This window comes from Geotrypetes seraphini, chromosome 2 (genome assembly GCF_902459505.1).
Source record: "Geotrypetes seraphini chromosome 2, aGeoSer1.1, whole genome shotgun sequence".
In the NCBI taxonomy this organism is placed as follows: Eukaryota; Metazoa; Chordata; class Amphibia; order Gymnophiona; family Dermophiidae; genus Geotrypetes; species Geotrypetes seraphini.
Window position 1 is genome coordinate 63,966,732 of NC_047085.1, and position 21,654 is coordinate 63,988,385.

A 21,654-nucleotide genomic window follows, 5' to 3' on the forward strand; every position below is an offset into this window, starting at 1 on the left:
CCGAGAGCACCCAGGGGATGGCTATGGTCCGAGTACAGATGGAAGGAGAACCAGGACGGAGGGCAGAGGTCTCTGTACAGACCGAGGCCATCCCCTCAAAGATGTCTACAGTCTCAACGCAGACAGAAGTAATGGTTCAACCGGACGAAAACCTTTTGATGGAGCTAAAGAGCCTGAGAGAGGAGGTTCAGCGCTTAAGGAGCATCCGAGACGACGAGACCTTCATCGATGGAGTCATCCAGGAGCTGTCTCAGATCGCTGAACAGGAACCTGACAAGACCACCCTGGGAACACCCATAGCATCCAAAACGGCCACCTTGAGACAAACTACCGGAATGCAGGAAGTGGTTGGAGACGCTGACTCCTGGCAGTTGGTGACTTCCTCCACAAGAAAATGCAGAGGACCTAACTCTGTCTCTTTTTCCCCCATACAGGACAGCTCAACAACGACACCTCATATCGCCCTGAGGAACAGATATCAGCTGCTACAGGAAGGTCCGGAGAAAGAGCTACAAGTAGTTGTTCAGCAGACGGTTCCAACTCCGGAATCAACAGTACAGCCCACCCCTAAGAAGCGCAGAGTGGTGGTCATCGGAGATTCGCTGCTGAGGGGCACCGAGGGACCAATCTGCAGACCAGACCTACAATCAAGAGAGGTCTGCTGTTTGCCAGGGGCCAGGATCCGGGATGTCACTGCTTGCATTGACAGACTCATCAAGCCCCGAGACCACTTCCCCATGGTTCTAATCCACGTCGGAACCAACGACACCGCAAGGAGCAGCCCGGACAGCATACCTGAAGACTTCAGGACCCTGGGGGAGAAGCTGAGGAGGATGGATGCGCAGGTAGTCTTCTCCTCGATTCTCCCAGTGAGGGGCAGAGCCAGAGAGGATCGAATACAAAGGGCGAACGACTGGCTGCGAGGATGGTGCAAGGAGATGAACTTCAGGTTTCTGCACCATGGAGAAGCATTGCAAGGACTACAGGGACATGACGGGCTACACCTAACCAGAAGAGGGAAGAATGTCCTTGGACACCGCCTAGCCCGCCTACTCCACAAGGCTTTAAACTAGGTAAGTCGGGGGAAGGTACAGGCACAAACAACATACCAGGCGAACTAAAATGCCAATACATTTATGAGGCTGAGGAAAGTAGACACCGAAATTCTGGGTCAGGGGTGAGTGCACACACTTTTGAGTCGGGAGTAGGGTCACATCATATTTATGGGTCACATTGTAATTCCGGGTCTAGGGGGAGTACACACTGTAGTTCTGGGTATATGGGGAGTACACATTGTGGTTCTGAGCCTCAGGAAAGCACAAATAACACAAACAATGGTAAAGGTGTTCAAATAGCTCAAACAGGAATATCCCCACTGAGACATAACAAAAATATAACATGGAGGGCTATGTACGTCAACGCACACAGTTTAGGAAACAAGATCCTGGAATTGGAAACAGAAATAAGGAATGCCGACCTGGATGTGGTGGCGATATCTGAAACCTGGCTCACAGACTCCCACGGGTGGGACATGGTCATACCGGGCTACAACTTGCTTCGCCGGGACAGAGAGGGTAGGAAGGGAGGGGGTGTAGCATTATATACTAAAGATGACATTAAGGTCACGAGAATCTCAGATGTCCAGTATACTGGGGAATCCCTTTGGGTTAATTTGGCCAGAGGAAAGGACAAATGCTTGTATCTTGGCGTAATTTACAGACCCCCAAGACAACAGGATGACCTGGATATGGAAATAATCGAAGATATAGAAAATATCACCTTGCGTGGGGACACAGTATTGCTAGGTGACTTCAACATGCCTGATGTGGATTGGGTTACACTTACCTCTGCTTCCGGCAGCAGCAGGAGGCTATTAAACTCTATGAAAGGAGCAAGCCTCAGGCAACTGGTGTTGGAACCGACAAGGGATCAGGCAATACTGGACCTGATACTTACCAATGGAGAAAGTGTCACAGAGGTCTCGGTGGGCGACACATTGGCCTCCAGTGACCACAACATGGTATGGTTCAATATCAGGAAAGGTTTCACTAAATCTACTACACTAACCAAAGTCCTCAAATTCAAGGACACAAATTTCAAAGAAATGGGAGACTTCGTTCACCAGGCGCTACAAAGCCAAGAAGAAACCGATAACGTGGAAGACATGTGGTCGACTTTGAAAGCAACCATACAAGAAGCAACAAACCGCTATGTAAAATCAGTAAGTAAACGGCGAAGGAACAATAAGCCAAAGTGGTTTACTGCGGAGATCTCAGACCTGATCAAGGAGAAGAAAAAAGCATTCATCTCTTACAAACAATCAGGGAAGCAGGACTCTAGAGCAGACTACCTGGCCAAATCAAAAGCCGTCAAAACAGCAGTCAGGGAGGCTAAATTCCTCATGGAGGAGTCTCTAGCAAAGAACATCCAGAAGGGAGATAAATCCTTCTTCAGGTATATCAGTGATAGAAGAAAAAACTCAGGCGGGATTGTACGTCTTAGGAAACCAGACGGAGACTATGTGGAAAAGGATTCGGAAAAAGCCCAACTATTAAATGAATACTTCTGCTCAGTCTTCACCCGAGAAGCGCCAGGGCTCGGCCCTCAGCTACAGACAAGGGTTGGCTCAGTTGACCCGTTTAGTAACTTTGAGTTTACGCCCAGCAGTGTCTACGGTGAGCTGTCAAAGCTCAAGGTTAACAAAGCAATGGGGCCGGACAACCTGCACCCCAGGGTGCTTAGGGAGCTGAGTGATGTCTTGGCGGAGCCACTGTCCGCGCTCTTCAACCTCTCCCTTAGTACAGGCAGCGTCCCGTTGGACTGGAGGACGGCTAACGTCATTCCACTCCACAAGAAAGGCTCAAAGATGGAGACAGCAAACTACAGACCAGTGAGTCTAACATCGATAGTGAGCAAACTAATGGAAACTCTAATCAAACACCAATTAGATAAGATCCTGGATGAGGAGAATCTACGGGATCCCCGACAACGTGGATTTACTAAGGGGAGATCCTGCCAATCCAACCTGATCAGCTTCTTTGACTGGGTAACGGGGAAGCTGGATATTGGGGAGTCCCTGGACATCGTGTACCTGGACTTTAGCAAAGCATTCGATAGCGTACCACACCGCAGGTTACTGAGCAAGATGAGTTCTATAGGATTAGGTAACACATTGACGAAATGGGTTGGGAGCTGGCTTGGAGGTAGGCTCCAAAGGGTGGTGGTGAACGGCACCCACTCCGAAATGACGGAGGTGATTAGTGGAGTACCACAGGGCTCAGTCTTGGGCCCAATCCTATTCAACATCTTTATAAGAGACTTGGCAGAAGGGCTTCGAGGTAAAATAACATTATTCGCCGATGACGCCAAACTGAGTAATGTAGTGGGCAAATGCACAACAGACGAAGATTCAGTGCCCGACAACATGATGCACGACCTACTCCTACTGGAGCGATGGTCTAGGACAAGGGAACTCAACTTCAATGCCAAAAAATGCAAAGTTATGCACCTGGGCAGCCAGAATCCATGCAAGTCTTATACCCTTAATGGCGAGATCCTAGCAAAAACGGTAGCAGAACGAGACTTGGGGGTAATCGTCAGTGAGGACATGAAGTTTGCCAATCAAGTGGAGCAGGCTTCGTCCAAGGCAAGACAAATCATGGGCTGCATACGAAGGGGTTTCGTCAGTCGTAAGGCGGAAGTCATTATGCCATTGTATAGATCCATGGTGAGGCCCCACCTGGAATACTGTGTGCAATTCTGGAGGCCGCATTATCGCAAGGATGTGCTGAGACTGGAGTCGGTGCAAAGAATGGCCACCCGGATGGTCTCGGGACTCAAGGATCTACCATACGAAAAACGGCTTGACAAATTACAGCTATACTCGCTCGAGGAGCGCAGAGAGAGGGGGACATGATCGAGACGTTCAAGTATCTTACGGGCCGCATCGAGGCGGAGGAAGATATCTTCTTTTTCAAGGGTCCCACGACAACAAGAGGGCATCCGTTGAAATCAGGGGCGTGAAACTACGAGGTGACACCAGGAAATTCTTTTTCACTGAAAGAGTGGTTGATCGCTGGAATAGTCTTCCACTACAGGTGATTGAGGCCAGCAGCGTGCCTGATTTTAAGGCCAAATGGGATCGGCACATGGGATCTATTCACAGGGCAAAGGTAGGGGAGGGACATTAAGGTGGGCAGACTAGATGGGTCGTGGGCCCTTATCTGCCGTCTATTTCTATGTTTCTATGGTAGAGGCCTATCCTATGACCAAGACCACCACAGTCGGAGTAGCTAGAGTGGTCTTGGAACAAATCATTCCATAATATGGTATTGTGGAAAATGTAGATTCTGATCAGGGGACACATTTCACTTCCTAGGTATTACAGGGTATTATGGATGGATTGGGCATTACTTGGGACTTTCATACCACATGGCACCCGCCTTCATCTGGTAAAGTGGAGCATATGAATCAGCCTCTAAGAAACTATTAAGAAAATTGAGGATAATTCAGAATACGGCTGTCCGATTGATTTTTGGCTTGAAGAAGAATGATCTTATTAATTCTTATTATCGTTTGTTGCATTGGCTGCCGGTAGAGGCACAAGTCTTATTCAAGTTTTCTTGTATCTGTTTTAAGCTGATTTTGGGACTATCTCCAAACTATCTCCTTTCACACTTTATGTTGTATAGTCCAATGAGGAAAACTAGAAGCTTACACTTATTTGCTTTTCTGAAAACTAATGGTTGTAGATACAAGACTTTTCTGGATAAGACCCTTGCGTTTCAAGCAGGTAAACAGCAGTCTTGGCTAGGCAAATGTATCTGTCAAGCCATGTCGTCCTACTGTACTTTTCGGGCCCCGAGGCTGCCTGATGAAACCACGGCTAAACTACTGCTAGCGGCAGCTGTGTGCCAAAGTTAAAAGCATACAGTGAGCTGCCGCTAGGCCAGAGAAGGTTTTGCTGGGGAAGGAAGGGAGAAGGGGTACTGATGAACATAGGGAGCAGGGAAGGGAGCAGTGGTACTAATGGACAGGGGTGGAGCAGAGAAGGGAGAAATGGTACTGCTGGACAGGGGGAGGATGGAAGGGGTACTGCTGGACAGAGGGGAACTAAAAGGGAGAAGAGGTGCTGCTGGATCTGGCAGAAAGAGAGGGCAAGGAAAGATGCTACACACTGGAGCAGGTGTTAGTTTTTTTAGCCAGCTGAGGGGGATAGCATGTGATGACATGTCCAACGCGCTAACCCCACTAGTGCGGCTTGATAAAAGCACCCCATAGTGTGTGTTTTCATACATATTGGAGTAAGTTCTATTTGCTTATAAAAATGGATGCAAGGCAGAAAGTGAAGATGGAGAGAAAAACAGTCAATGGATAAGAAGGCCCTGGAAACATAGTTAAAACCACAGAAAAATAAAGTCACCAGATAACAAAGGTAGGGAAAATGATTTGATTTTCAATATAGTGACTGAAATGTGTCAGTTTTGAGAATTTATATCTGCTGTGTATATTGTGTGTATATGAAAAATGAATGGAAAAAAAATTGCATTACAATTAGTAAAGGGGGTGGGATCTGGGGAAGAGCTTGGATGGGGTCTAGGGTGGAATTCGAGAGGTCTGTGGTTGAGGGTACTCAGTTGATATCTGTTAGACTTCTCTGCTGGCACGCTGTACTGGCATTTGAGGGCCTGTCTGGAGAGCCTCTGTGCATGCGTGGATGTTAGCGTGGCGACATCTGCGCACTTCTGGGTGCCTTGAGCAGTGGCTACTATCTTTAGTGTGCCCCGGCTCGAGAAAGTTTGAGACACTGGACTACAGGATGTGCCTCTCACTGCGAGAGGCACATCCTATATAAGTAGTCAGCTCACACTGGCACCTCTCATCTTTACCGGTGTTTCATCAGGGCACACCTAAAATCTGCTTCAGCATACTAGTGTGCCGTGACACACAGTTTGTGATGCACTGTTCTACAATATTATCAATGTTATTGTAGTACAGTACTTTCTTTTATTTACAACATCTATATATTGCAGTGTTCTCCCCAGTGCCTTTTAGCCGGGCGCTGCGCCCGGCTAATTTAGATGACCGCCCGACCGTTGCCGCCACTCAACATAAAAAAACAAACAAACAAACAAAACACCTCTCACCGGCTTGGAGACGCGAACTCATGGTTCGGGGTTCTAAGGTGTGCTTGCTGGCTTCCCTTCTCTTCTCTCCGAAACCGGAAGTTATGTCCCGGGGAGGGGGGGGGAAGAAGAGAAGGGAAGCCGGCATGCACACCTTAGAGCCCCAAACCATGAGTTCACTACGGGCTAAGGCAGGAGACAAGTCAACGACGGATGGAAGCTTATAACTTGCTTCGGGCTTTCCTCGCTGCCGGCTGCCGGGTCCTGCCTACTTTCTGTTTCCGTGAAGGCAGGACCCGGCAACGAGGAAGACCCAAAGCAAGGAAGAGCAGCAAGTTGTAAGCTTCCCTCCGTCGCTGACCTATGGAAGATAGGTCAGCGATGGAGGGAAGCTTACAACTTGCCTAGCGACTCTGCCAGGTGTGTGAGCTGGGAGGAATAGAAAGAGAAATGTTGCTGCACCACCGAATGGGGGAGGGGAGGGGGGAAAGAGAAATGTTCTGCTGCTGCACCCATTTTTGAAATGGAGGGAGGGGGGAAGAGAAATGTTGCTGCTGCTGCACCCATTTTGGGGAAGAAAGGGAAGAGAAATGTTCTGGCTGCTGCACCCAATTTTTTTGGGGGGAAGGGGAAGAGAAGTGCTGCTGCTGCACCCAATTGGGAAGGGGAAGAGAAGTGCTGCTGCTGCACCCAATTGGGGAGTGGAGAGGGGAAGAGAAGTGCTGCTGCAGCAGCACCTAATTGGGGAGAGAGAGGGGAGAAGGAAGATCAGGGAAGAGAGAGGAAAGAGATGCCAAGACCATGGAAGGGAAAGGAAAGGAGCTACCAGACCATGGAGGGGGGGGGAAGAGATGCCGGGGCATATGGGGGGAGGGGGAAAGGAGGCAGATGCCAGACCAGGTGGAAGGAAGGAGAGAAAGGAAGGAGAAGAAATGCCAGATAATGGAGTGGGAGATGAGAGGAGAGGAGAGAGATGCCAGGGCATTGGGGGAAGGAAGGGAAACTAAAGGAGACAAAATGCCAGACCAGAGGGAAAGTAAGGAGAGGAGGTGCCAGAGAAGGAAGGAGAGAGAGGAGGGAGATGCCAGGGCTTGGGGGAGAGAAGGGAAGGAGATAGAGATGCCAGACCATGGGGTGGAGTGGTAAGGAAGGAAGGAAGGAAAGGAGAAGAGAGAAATGCCAGAGCATAGGGGAGGGGGTGAAGCTGAAATGAATCATGTACAAAGGAGAGAAAGGGCACAGGATATACAGTTTATTGAAGGGACATAGAAAGAGGAAAAATGCCATATGGAACAGAGAGAGGGGGACAATGGATGGAAAGGGCAGAGAGAGGGTGGATAGTGGATGCAAGGGGCAGAGAGAGGGTGGACATTAGATGGAAGGGGTAGAGAGAGAGAGAGAGGGCAGAAGCTGGGTGGAAGGGGAAAAGAGAAAGGACAGATGTTGCATGGAAGGGAGCGAGGACAAACGCTGAATAGAAAGAGAGCGAAGAGAAGATGATTAAAGCAGAAACGACAAAAGGTAGTATTGTAACTGTATTGATTAAAGTTTATAAATAGGAAATGGAAATAAGGCAATTTTTTAGGAACTAAAACCCTTTCCTCAGGTCAGGACAAGATACCATAACAGCAGTATACTGTACTGCAGGGGTGCCCAAATGGTCGATCGCGATCGACCAGTAGATTGCAAAGGCAATGTGAGTCGATTGTGTTGCCTTTGCGATCTTTTTCTTCCTGCCTCCCCAAGCCAGCCAGGCACGTACAAGCGCCGTACTCACAAGACTTCATCTCCAACATCAATTCTGATGTCAGAGAGGAAGTTCTGGGCCAGCCAATCGCTGCCTGGCTGGCCTGGAACTTCCTCTCCGATGTCAGAATTGACGTCGGAGGTGAAGTCTTGTGAGTCCGGCGCTTGTACGTGCCTGGCCTGGCTCGGGAAAGCAGCAGAGAAAAATCATTGTGGTGGCTTGGGGGGTAGGGAAAGAATCGGGGAAGTGGAGAAATCGGCACGATGGCTTGGGGGGGCAGGGGGAGAGAGAGAAAGAAAGGCAGAAAGAAAGACAGGCAGGGGGTAGAGAGAAAGAAAGAGAGACAGAAAGAAAAGGGGAGGGGCAGAAAGAAAGAAATATTGGATTTACAGTCAGAAGAAGGAAGTGCAAACAGAGATTCATGAAATCACCAGACAAAAAGGTAGGAAAAAGCACAGTTACTTACCGTAACAGGTGTTATCCAGGGACAGCAGGCATATATTCTCACATGTGGGTGACGTCATCTACGGAGCCCCAGCGCGGACAGCTTTTCAAGCAAACTTGATTGAAATTTCAAGTCTGCTACACTGCACCACGCATGTGCATGCCTTCTTGCCCACTAGAGGGCACATCCCCACCTCGTGGTCCTCAGTTCCATAACCAGCAAAGAAGCCATCCCCGGGGAGGAGGGCAGGTTGTGAGAATATATGCCTGCTGTCCCTGGATAACACCTGTTACGGTAAGTAACTGTGCTTTATCCCAGGACAAGCAGGCATGATATTCTCACATGTGGGTGACCTCCAAGCCAACCAAAAAAGGGCAGGTGGGAGGATGGCAATTTAGGAAAATAGGTTACGTAACACCGACTGGCCAAACCGGCCGTCGCTTCTGGACAAAGTGTCCAGACAGTAGTGGGAGGTGAACGTATGAACCGAAGACCAAGTGGCAGCGTTACATATGTCCTCCACAGGAGTAGACCGGAGGAAAGCAACAGAAGCTGCCATAGCCCTGACCTTATGCCCCGTGACTCGACCATGGAGCGTGAGACCAGCCTGAGCGTAGCAAAAAGAAATACAAGCAGCTAGCCAATTGGACAAGGTGCGCTTGGAAATAGGATGTCCCAGCCTATTAGGATCAAAGGACAAAAATAATTGAGGAACCTTCCGATAAGACTTGGTACGTTGGAGATAAAAAGCCAACGCCCTCTTACAGTCCAGCGTGTGAAGTGCCGCCTCACCAGGATGGGAGTGGGGCTTCGGGAAGAACACCGGAAGGACAATAGACTGATTGAGGTGGAAATCAGACACAACCTTAGGTAGAAATTTGGGATGGGTGCGAAGAACCACCTTGTCATGATGGAACACAGTAAAGGGCGGGTCCGCAACCAAAGCCTGAAGCTCACTAATTCGACGAGCAGACGTGAGCGCAAGTAAAAAGATCACTTTCCAAGTGAGAAACTTAGGAAGAGACTTGTCCATTGGCTCAAAGGGAGGTTTCATCAACTGAGCCAAGACCACATTCAGACCCCAACCACAGGAGGAGGTTTCAGAGGAGGATTAACATTAACTAAACCCTTCATGAAACGAACCACCAGAGGATGAAGAGAGAGAGAACGACCCTCTAAATGCCAATGGAAAGCAGCAATAGCAGCAAGATGCACCCGGATGGAAGTTGTCTTCAGCCCAGACTTGGACAAATGCAGCAAATATTCCAGAACCGAGGACACCGGAACCAAACTCGGGTCCAGATGGTGCGAGGCACACCAGGATGAAAATCTGGTCCACTTCTGGGAATAACAAAGCCGAGTCGAGGCCTTGCGCGAGGCTTCCAACACCTCCCTGACCGCCGAAGTCAGGGGGAAAGGAACCAAGTCGTCAGATGTAATGACTGAAGATTGGGATGTAACAGCGAACCCTGACTCTGAGACAGCAGAGAGGGAAAAACTGGCAGAAGTAGAGGCTGCCTGGCACTGAGTTGAAGGAGCAGGGAAAGCCAGTGCTGACGAGGCCAACGTGGCGCTATGAGAATCATAGTGGCTCTGGAGGACTTGAGATGAACCAACGTCCTCATTATCAGAGGAAAAGGAGGAAACGCATAAGGGAATCTCTCTTCCCAGTCGAGAAGGAAGGCATCTGCCTCGAGACGGTTCTGGGCGTACATCCGGGAACAATAGAGGGGCAGTTTGCGAGTCTCCGGGGAAGCAAAGAGATCCACCTGAGGGGTCTCCCAGCGGTCGAAGACCTCGCGTAGGACTCGGGAGTTTAGCGACCACTCGTGCGGCTGGAGAAGACGACTGAGTTTGTCTGCGAGACAATTCTTTTCTCCTTGGATGTAAACCGCACGTAGGAAGATGTTCTGGGAGACCGCCCATTCCCAAAGGCGCAGGGCTTCCTGGCACAGGGCCCAAGAACCCGTACCCCCTTGTTTGTTTACATAATACATCGCCACCTGGTTGTCCGTGCGTACGAGGACTACCTGGTCGTGGAGCAGGTGGCCGAACGCTCGAGCTGCCAGAAAAATGGCACGAAGCTCCAACACATTGATGTGACAAAGACGGTCCTCCTCCGACCATAGACCCTGGGTCCGCAGACCGTCGAGATGAGCCCCCCACGCGTACTCCGAGGAGTCCGTGGTCAGGACCTTGCGATGTGGCGGAACGAGAAAGAGCAAACCCCCTGAAAGATTGGAAGAGTTTGTCCACCAACGGAGCGAGCGTCTCAAAGAGGGAGTTACCCTTATCTGGCAAGAGAGTGGATCGCACTCCTGATGCCATTGGGAGGCCAAGGTCCACTGAGGAAGCCTCATGTGCAATCGGGCGAACGGAGTGACATGGACCGTCGACGCCATGTGGCCCAGGAGCACCAACATGCGATGAGCCGAAACTGCGGGCATCAGCGAAACCTGGCGACTCAATCGAAGCAGTGCCTGCAACCGAGGAGGAGGAAGGAAGGAACGGAGGCGAACCGTGTCCAGCACGGCTCCGATGAACTGAATGGATTGAGTCGGGTTCAACTGAGACTTGGGGAAGTTCACCTCGAACCCCAGACGTTGAAGGAAGATGATAGTCTGTCGGGTCGCTGAGATAACCCCCTCTCTGGTGGAGGCCTTGATGAGCCAATCGTCCAGGTAGGGAAAGACCTGAAGCCCCTGGGATCTCAGAGCTGCCGCAACCACCACCATACACTTCGTGAAGAATCGAGGGGACGAAGCCAGACCAAATGGGAGGAACCGATATTGAAGGTGCCAATCTCCCACCCTGAACCGTAAATACTTGCGGAAAGCGGGATGCACCGGAACATGAGTGTAAGCTTCCTTCAAGTCTAGGGAGCACATCCAGTCCCCCTCCTCCAACAGAGGGTATAAAACCGGAAGTGACAACATCCGGAACTTCTCCCGGACCAGGAATTTGTTGAGCTTTCGGAGGTCCAAAATGGGGCGTAAGTCCCCTGTCTTCTTTGGGACCAAAAAGTAACGGGAGTAAAACCCCGTTCCCCGTTGTTCTGGGGGCACTGGTTCCACCGCCCGTAGGCTCAACAAGGCCCTGGCCTCTAGAAGGAGAAGGGGAAGTTGGCTGCGGTTGGACGGACACGTTCCGGGTGGATGGTCCGGCGGCGTGGCTGAGAAATTCAGCGAGTAGCCCTCGGAGATGATCCGGAGCACCCATGCGTCGGATGTAATCTCGGTCCAAGCCACAGAAAAAGACCTGAGACGGCCCCCGATTGGGAGGGGGTCCGGTGATATTGCGGAGGGGGCCTGCCCCCATCCGCACAGCCCGTCAAAAGGACGGGGCCAGCTTGGACGCTCCCTGCGCCGGAGGTTTCGGCTGTCCCCCTCTACCCTGCTGGGGAGGGCGCCATGCCGGAGGTCTAGAAAATGCAGGGGTAGACTTCTGCGGGTATCTCCTCGGGGGCGGCCGGAAAGATTTTTGCGGCGGGGCACGAGGTTTAGCATGGACCAAGGAGGCTAAGGAGCGCTCCTGTTCCGACAAACGTTTGGTCGCCGCCTCCAATGATTCATCAAACAATTCAGAACCCATGCATGGTAAATTGGCCAGGCGTTCTTGTAGGTTAGGATCCATATCGAGGGTACGGAGCCAGGCCAGCCGGCGCATAGCCACCGCAAAGGCCGAGACCCTCGAAGCAAGCTCGAACGCGTCGTACACAGCGTGGAACAGGTACAGCCGCAATTGAGACAAATTGGACATGAATGTGGCAAACCCCTCTCGATGGGAAGGAGGCATAACCTCCCGATACTGAGGTAGGTCCTTCACCATGCTACGCAAATAGGATGAAAACGTAAATGCGTAGTTGAGGACCCTGATGGCCATGAGGGAATTAGAATAGAGGCGACGACCAAACTTGTCCAGGGTCCTCCCCTCCCTTCCGGGCGGGACTGCCGCCGAGACTCTGGAGGGTTGAGTCTTTTTAAGCGCCGACTCCACAATCAACGACTGGTGGGAGAGTTGAGGCTTATCGAACCCTTTAGATGGAATGGTCCGGTATTTGGACTCCATCTTCGACGGCACCGCAGTGATTGTAAGAGGGGAGTCCAAGTTCTTAAGGAAGGTTTGATGTAGAACCTTATTCATGGGAAGGCGAGGAGTTTCCCTCGGGGGAGTAGGAAGATCCTGCTCCTCTAGGAACTCTTTAGTATATTGAGAACCCGCCATTAAGTCAAGCCCCAAGGCTTGTGCCATATCCTGCACGAACCTGGAGAAGGATGTTCTGGCGGCCGGTGAGGGGGTCCGAGATCTCCCCGCCGAACAGAAGGGGGAAGCCTCGCGGGAATACCGCGGTTCCCTGCCAGACCCCGATCTCCAGGAGGCCACATCAAGCGACCTCGAAGGGGTCGGGGAACGCCTGTGCCCCGAAGAGCCCTTGGGAGAAACCCCGGGGGTCCGAGGTACCGAGGCGCGCCCCCTCCGTCTCGGGGAAGAGTCTCTCGAACCCCCTCTCGCGGGGGAACGAATCAGGCTTGGGTTGTCAAGGCGGAGCTCCGAGACACGCAAGGTCTCGCCCTCGAGTGGCGAAGAGCGGCCACGCCTCCGAGGAGAACCCCGAAAACGTTTGGGTTTCCTTGGACGACGCCTCGACCGAGGGCGAGGAGCCCCTGGAAGACCTCGAAGAAGAGGACAAGGATATCCTCCTGACCCGATGCACCTTGTCCCTAGGCCTAACGGTCTCTCAGGCTGGGCCTCCGAGGTCGAAGTCGAGGGCAAGGTCGGGGCCACACCCGAAGTCGAGGGCACCGAGGCCGAGGTCGCCCAGGCTCGGGCCGTCGAGACCGGCGCAGTCGAGGCCGAAGCCTGCTGCAGCTGCTCGATGGCTCCGGACAGCTCCGAGGTAATCAACGCTCGGAGCAAGTCTTGAAAGGCCGAGATCCCCATCATGGCCGGTAGGTCCGAGGCCAGGGGATGCTCCCTAGAGGGCGACCTAGGTCTCGAGTATTCCCTCGGGGCACTAGATTTGCCAACCTTGGGCTGAGCCGAGGCCGACCCACCCGCTGTCGAAGAGCCCGAGGATGACTTCTTCGCCGAACCCGGAGCTGAGGAGGGAAGCGGGGACTTACCCGAGGAAGGCTGTCGGAGCAGCAGGCTTCGATGAAGTCGAGGGACGCGGCGAGGATCCCGAGGCCGAGGTCGAGGCCGGGGCCAAAGCCGAGGCTGACGTCGAGGCCTTCCCCGCCGCGGGGTCTGCAGAGAAGAGCTCCGCCATCCGGGCACGGCGTCGGCGGAGCGCTCTGGACTGAAAAGTGGAGCAACTCTCACAGGAGTCAGTAGGGTGCTCCGGACCCAAGCAAATCAAGCACCACCGGTGCGGATCGGTAATTGACAGCAACCGATCACACCGGGTGCATTTCTTAAAGCCCGTCAAGGGACGGGACATGAAAAAGAAAAGGGGCCGGGAACGAACGACGACCCGCGGCCGCGGCTCCCGGGAGCCCCCGGAGCCGAACGGAAGAAATAAAACTTTTTTTTTTTTTCGACGATAAACGACGTGACTAAGAAGGAAAACAACAAATAAAGCACAGCGACCGAGCAAAACAACCCAGACACGGTGTCAGAAGGCAGAAAAACAGGAGCTCAATTTCCACAGGGCTTCTGGCTCCGCGGAAAAAACTGAACTGAGGACCACGAGGTGGGGATGCGCCCTCTAGTGGGCAAGAAGGCATGCACATGCGTGGTGCAGTGTAGCAGACTTGAAACTTCAATCAAGTTTGCTTGAAAAGCTGTCCGCGCTGGGGCTCCGTAGATGACGTCACCCACATGTGAGAATATCATGCCTGCTTGTCCTGGGATAAATGATTTTATTTTCAATTTAGTTATCAAAATGTGTCCGTTTTGAGAATTTATATCTGCCGTCTATATTTTGCACTATGGCCCACTTTTACTAAACCGCGATAGTGGTTTTTAGGGCAGAGAGCCTATGAGTGTCGAGAGCAGTGCGGGGGCATTCAGCGCAGCTCCATGCGCTAAAAACCGCTTTCGCGATTTAGTAAAAGGGGAGAGGGGTATATTTGTCTATTTTTGTATAGTTGTTACTGAGGTGACATTGCATATTTTAAAGTCATCTGCCTTGACCTCTGAAAAAAAACCCCGAATACAAATGATAATTAACATTTTCTCTGCGTACAGTGTGCTTTAAAAAAAAAAAATAAAAAATGTTATTGTTGGTAGATCATTTTGACTTGGTCATTTTAAAAAGTAGCTCGCAAGCTAAAAAAGTGTGGGCACCCCTGCTGTACTGTATTGAAGAAAGATTTGGCCTCTGAAAGCTAATTGAAAAATTAGTCCAAAAAATGGTATTTTCTTATTTCTCATTATTTGTTTTATTTCTGTTTGTTAATTTGTAAAGTGATAATTGTTATGTAGCAGTTTTTTTCAAATTTACATCTACTGTCTTTACATTTTGCACAGTATTAGAGGACGTGTCACTGTTTCTGTGGTGTTGCATTGTATGCAGAGTCTGATTTCTTGGTTCAGTTTAACTTTTGTCTACATAGTTCTATTTTTAGTTTGTGATTATTCCATATTGGGCGAGGGTGTATCTGTCTGTGTGTATGAAAAGGACATGGCTTTCTGTTAGCAATGACTGTACAGGATCAATTGACTGTGCAAGATCTGGCTTGTTTAGTTTTACATTGCGTGTGCTGGTGTTCTAGTGCTCTCAGCAGTGTTTAAAATGCTGCCTTTTCCTAGGTGCACCCTTGTTGTGTGACTCATGGATTATTACTAAAAATATCTTTTTTATATAGAAGAGGGGGCTGTTAAAAATGATCAGCACTGGCTGTCATATATACTAGGTATGCCACTGGATTTAATGACCCTATTCTAATTTTACTGTTGATGTAGGTGTTGTCCCACCCCCCACCCACACTATAAAGAATTAAATTAAAGTTGTATTAACATCAAGCAGCTTTCAAATGACATAATAAGCAAATAAAAATAAAATATTTTTAATACATTGCTAATTATTACCTGCTTCTTTACCTAAACTGTTTTGTCCTAGCTTTCACTTTGCAGTACACTTCCCCCTCCGTATTCGCAAATTCCGTATCTACGGATTCGCGGTTTTAAACCAAAAAATGCATTTTCATTTTCAGGCTATTTTAAGCCCTGTAAGCCCCCCTTAAGCCTTGCCTGGTGGTCTAGCGGATTTTCGGGGCAGGAACAACCTTCCCACGCTCCTGCTCTGTGCAGATTGCTCACAGGAAATGGCTTGAGAGACTACGGGACTATACAAAAATAAAGTTATTATTAAAATAGCTGGTGGAAGCGTGGCTTAGAGGCAGAACCGGTCCGAATATTATTCACGGGTTTTTAATATTCGCAGTCTGGCTCTGCCCCTAACCCCTGTGAATACGGAGGGGGAAGTATATAGCAAAAAAAGTAGCAGATAAAGATCAATCACACAGGTCTCTTTCAAGGCTCTGTAACACCTCTCCATAAATTATGTGGAAGAGGTCTGGAAGTGGGGATCGCATCTATTTCATATCCTCAGTGAGACCTCAGGAAGGAACCTAGTGATCAAAACATTATTAGAGGTGCTGTAGAGCCATTTCTTGTATGACTGGATGAGCTATATTTATCTTTTTTTTAGTTGTTTAAATTCATGCAGAAATAAATGGCTAGATTGAACCTAATGACTTCATTAACACATTTCCCTTTTTTAAACCTCCATACCATTTGAAAGAGGGCAAATATATAATTATTCCCTTCTAGAATTTGATACTTCTTAAATTTAGTAACAATATTCTGGCACAAGTGTCAAACCTTAAAAAAGGAAGTCATATTGAGCATTGGAAAATATTAATTAACTAATAAAAATAGTACATATTTAGGGCTCTTTTTACTAAGCTGTGATAGCGGTTTTAGCATGCGCTTAGCGCGTGCAGAGTTGCCGTGCACGCTAAATGCTAATGCCAGCATTAAGCTGGCGTTAGTTTTCCTGCGTAATGCGGGGGGTTTGCGCACGCTAAAAATGTTAGCGCACCTTAGTAAAAGAGGGGATTAATTTTTCCCACCACCAAATTTCCCCATCCCGCCCCACCCGACTACTTTTTCATGCCACTCAGCTGGAAAAAATTGCTGGGGAGAACACTGTATTGTTGTATCTTAGTCCAAGCTGTGAACAAAATACATTCATAACAAGCAATAGGCCAAAAGAACAGGCCAATGCAAAGCCTAAAAACGGCCATCAATATGTCTGATTTCCTGGGACTCAACGTTTTATTTGGTCAGGAAAGGAGATGGGCCAGATGATCATTACCTCATCATTTCCCACCATTCTCCCGACCTAGGATCATATCCCAGTACATTTTTAGTACAAGTTTCCAATGAGACCTACCACCTTAGTGTGTCTTCTTATATAAAAATTTTCTGCCATCAGAACTTCATAGACAGCTACGAAGTGAATGACCGTTTCTAGCTCTTCCCTATAACAACTTAAGTACTGTATTGCAGTGGTTCCCAACCCTGTCCTGGAGGAACACCAGGCCAATTGGGTTTTCAGGCTAGCCCTAATGAATATGCATGAAGCAAATTTGCATGCCTATCACTTCCATCATATGCAAATCTCTCTCATGCATATTCATTAGGGCTAGCCTGAAAACCCGATTGGCCTGGTGTTCCTCCAGGACAGGGTTGGGAATCACTGCGTGTATTGCATCAGACATCTTTTAACAACTCTTAACCGGATAAGACTGCGAGTATGTAAAAAAAAAATCCAAGCCCATTTTATCAATCTATGCCCTTCTGGTTACAAGAGGACCGAACAACAACAACTCCTTAATCAAAACAAGCAGGAAACACCACCGATCCTCTCCTCTACAGCAGGCAGCTTCCTCACTCTTTATGTATACCCCAGACAACACCGGCGGCCAACTAGTTGAACGCCACCGCGCAATGCTCCACGCATGTCAGCATTTCCCGCTTCCCGGCGAATGCGCATTGCCTTCCCGACCTCCAGCCGGCTTCTTGCGTTGGCACGTCTTCCCGCCCCCTGACGAATCCCCGCCCAGTGTAAGCCTGAGGCCAAACCCAGGTCGCCTTGCGGCTTTCTCTTCTCTCGGTTGTCCAATCAGTGTTAACTTTACATCTCTCTATACGGAGAGGCGGAGGACGAGACGGAGCGGAAAAAAAAAAAACTGGCAGAAAGTAAAATGGCGTCCGCTGTCTGAGAGTGTTGCGATTCGGTTTTCCCCCCCATACTTTCTCTTTTTTTTCTGTGTTGTTATTCAACTTACTTTAGCAAGGAAAAAGAAGTTAGTAGAAATTTAAATCAGGAGCCAGATCGTCTATATAGGACACTTGTTATTTGTTGTTTTAATGCTATTTTTCCACCGGGATTTAAAAAACTAATAGAAAAAAAAAGACCCCATGACGTCCATTCATTTTGTGGTACATCCGCTGCCGGGAACCGAGGACCAACTGAATGACAGGTAACTAGGGTGGGAATGCTTAGCTATGCTCGTTTCCTCTACTCCTACAACTACTGGGCCTGAGCCGCCCTGTGACCTGTTCCTTTTCTTGCCTCCCTCTCTGTTCAACTGAATTTGAACGGAGGTGAATGAATGTAGGGCGAGGGTTGGAAAGAAGGTCCTCTTCCTATTTAAGGCTCATGTCTGGTTCCGGGCCTTGTGTTCATCTTCGTGTTTGAGAGAGGAAGTGCTAATGATGAGCTTGAATGTGTGCCTGGAGATTTTTTTAAGTTCATACTTAACGTGTATAGGCGGGGAAAGCTGGTTCAGGCTGATGATCGCTGACCTCTTGTAAAGTGTGTTGTTGTCGGGGTAGAGTGTGGCCTGTACCCTGTGGGTGTTGTGGTTTTTTTTTTTGTTTGTTTGCTTGCTTTAATAGCGCTTTAAACAGGATCACAAGTCAGCCTTCTGCAGCTTGGAGACGCCTACTCTGATGATTAAGGATAGAAAAAAGAATAGTGATCAGGGGACCTCTCCGAAGTGTTTGGTGGCGAGTTCAGTGGACAGACTAACCCAAAAGTGGCGGTTATTCCCATTCTCCCATGAAACGTTCAGGAGTTTTATAGTTCAGGAGAGGGGTTGGGACCGGAAGCTCGCTATTGGACCCGCTGACACATTTCCCAGGCCTGCGTTTCCCCATTTCGCCTGCCCGCATGGCACAGGGTCGCTCGCCGCCAGTGTAGCGCCAAATGACGCCATCTTTTTCCCGGAGAGCGGAGGAACTATATTCTCCCGTTTTGTTTACTTAACCTGTAGTGCTTGGCGGCCCTCCTGATGCTTTTCTGGCCTAGTGCAACTTGGATCTGCTTTTAATTCAGTGTCTTCAGCTGTAGTTGTACAAGTAACTGCACATTTGTAAAACTAAATTAAGTGGTTCTGATTGCAAACGTTTTCATAGATATTAAACGTCATGCACTTAACTCGTGTTCGTTTCTGGTTTCTCAGTTGGTACATATTTAACTGTTACAGCATCTTTGGTAAGGTCTTTCTCTTGAGTAGTTTGTTAGGTTCCCGTGTATTTCCCATAGCCCCCCCCCCCACGGCAGATTACGCATAATATCTGTAAGTAGGTGACTCCACCTCCAATTCCACACCAAGTTTCCAGGAGCAGAAGGGCGTTACAATATGACGTACTGTATATTATCTGAGAAATATCTAAACAGCTTTCCATAAAAAGCTATCTGGAAAAGGGAACAGCTTGACTTTGAACTAGTTACTACACCTGCTACAAAGACCTTAAAACTCAGACTAGAGAAATGGGCAAACCCCCCCATAAAAAAACAACAACCCCTAAAGACCTGCCCTCATACAAGAAGTAGCCAGAACTACTTGCATAAGGGAAGGATTTTTGGTTTAAGCATGCTCTTATGCAGATAGAATTTATACCAGAAAGACATGTCAAGTAGTTCTGGTTACTTCTTGTATGATGGCAAGTCATTAAATTACTTTTTCTTGCCCCATTTATACTTTATATATAATACACATTATCACAAGTTATGATGCAAGCTCCATTCCGTATGGGGCTTACTTAATAACCATATGCTTAATTCAAATTAATGAATGTTAATGCAAGTTAGTAAATAGGTTTGTATCTGAAGCAATGAAGTGCTTCTTTTCATCCCTAATCATATCAAACCCTGTCACACTCCCTTTTCCCCTGGTCACTCTCTTTTCATCTGGTCAAGTGCATTTCAGCCATTAGCTGCTGTCCAGACTTTTATGCCACTGTGCAGTTCCTGTCCGACCTAGCCAGCCACTTCTCTTAAAACCCCTCACCTTGCTTATTCAGGAGCTGTTTTCTTGTTGGCACCTTAAAGTGGTTTGAGCTGCATGATGTTGGAACCCCTGTCTTGGTTTTAAGGTATAATGTCGGTACCATGAATTTCAGATTTTCTGAAAGCCTTATGGTGTCAGTGAGAAGACAGTTCCTATTATGGTAGCTATAAGGGCGAATCAAAAATTAAAAGCAATTGTTAAATTACATGATAACTGGAAAGAGCTAACAAAATGCAACATATGTACTCATACATTGTCTGTTGGATAGTTCTTCCATTCTGCCCATTCTGTCTTTAGTCATGTGGCAGCCATGAAGTCAGAAACATAGATGCTCCATTGCAAGATTGCACCATCAAAGAACAACATGCAGTAGTGCACATTGGGCAGAGGGAATGAACCCTGTGGAAATTCACTTTCATATATTGATTCAGTATGGATATAGCACCAGGAATCAAAAAAAGGTTTATGAGTGGGTAAAAATGTTTAAAGCGGGAAGAACAGGTGTAATTGATGAAGGTCGTTCTGGCCACCCATCAACATTGCGTACACAAGAGCACATTGACGGGGTAGATGCCTTGATTAGAGAAAACTGATGGATAACGGAGAGAATTGTCACCATCATTGAGACATGGGGGTGCATCACTGCAACTCAAAGGAAGCGGTGCTCTCACCTGGCTTTGGGAGCAGCCACAAAACTTCTTCTCTGTAGGAATGTGGAAGCTAGTTGAATGATACAAGTGCGTCGTCTTGCATGGGGACTGTGGAAAAGTGATATGTTCAGTTGCTCACAATTACTTCTATTAAAACTGTTAAGTGTATTTTGCCTTTACTTTTTGATTTACATTTGTATATGGAAGTCCCTGATGCCATTTCTATTGGAAAATTTCTAGTGGCAACCTGGTGCCTCAGGATTTGTTGAGCTTTGCACTGGGCAGTTACTCCACTGTTATTTTTGCCACTTTCATATGTAGCAGAAAATCCCATCCCATCATCTTTTCCCCTTTGATGATAGCTGAATTAGGGTTGAGCTGGTTTGGAGAGAGAAACCTTTAAAGTTGGCTTTTGCTGTTGGATCTGAAATTTTATGCTGCATTAGAAGATAGTTTAGCCTAGTGATTAGAACTATGGGTTGAGACCCAGGAAAACCAGGGTTTAAATCCCATTGATGCACGTGGCTTTGATCAAGTCACTTTGTCCTCTGTTGTGTCAGGTATGAACTTAGGGACCCTTTTACTAAAGATTAATTAGCAAGTGCCATTGAACCTTTGCATATGCTAACTGCCACATAGCTTATAGGAATAAAATAAGATGCACAGTATTTAGTGCACTGTGAGGGAGTCTATAAGACACTACTGCTCCCCCTACTGAATACTCCCTCACAATGCCAGGGCCATCTTAATATACCGTGTTTCCCCAAAAATAAGACCTACCTTGAAAATAAGCCCTAGCATGATTTTCGGGGTAGGTCCTAATATAAGCCCTATCGCAAAAATAAGCCCTAGTTAAAACGACCTCCACTACGTTCAATGCATATTCATTGGGGAAATCCTGAAAACCCGACTGGATTGCGGCCCTCAAGGAGGGACTTTGAGATCCCTGCCCTAGTGTGTGTCTTGGACCCAAAATTAATATGACAGTATCTTATTTTCAGGAAAACACAGAATAGCTCTTCCTTAGGGGGAAGTGACATGGGAAGGAGGAGTTAGGAAGGCAGGAGCCAGGACGTATAAGAGGCTTGGCCAGAACTAGCTAGTAAGGCAGAGGTAGGCAATTCTGGTCCTTGAGAGCTACAGGCAGGTCAGGTTTTCAGGATATCCACAATGAATATGTATGAGATGGATTTGCATGTCCTGCCTACTTGAGATGCAAATCTATCTCTTGCACATTTATTGTGGATATCCTGAAAAACCTGACCGGCCTGTGGCTCTTGATAACTGGAATTTCCTACCCCTGGCCTAGAGGAAATAAGGAGGAGGGGTGATTTCCCTATGTGCCTTGACTATAACCTTAGATACTTGGCTTGGCTGA

The 21,654-nt window shown here is 48.4% G+C and overlaps 2 protein-coding genes across 14 annotated transcripts in view; one reads left to right on the plus strand and one right to left on the minus strand.

The window, feature by feature from the left end:
- Positions 1-18,550, minus strand: part of LOC117355087 — a 118,187-nt gene extending 99,637 nt beyond the window's left edge. The window contains exon 1 of one of the 6 annotated variants that reach the window (XM_033933099.1): positions 18,364-18,550. The gene's annotated coding sequence lies outside the window, so the exon portion shown is untranslated. Of the gene's footprint in view, positions 1-16,718; positions 16,845-17,185; positions 17,360-18,363 lie in introns of those variants that run through there. The other 5 variants (XM_033933096.1, XM_033933093.1, XM_033933095.1 and 2 more) reach the window with 5 other exon arrangements.
- The window catches only part of UBR5 (ubiquitin protein ligase E3 component n-recognin 5), a 1,080,924-nt gene continuing 1,076,757 nt past the window's right edge, over positions 17,488-21,654 (plus strand). For all 8 annotated transcript variants that reach the window (XM_033933084.1, XM_033933089.1, XM_033933086.1 and 5 more), the window contains exon 1: positions 17,488-17,811. In XM_033933084.1, the coding sequence (XP_033788975.1) occupies positions 17,750-17,811 (62 nt within the window). In that variant the 5' untranslated portion in view covers positions 17,488-17,749. The remainder of the gene's footprint in view (positions 17,812-21,654) is intronic.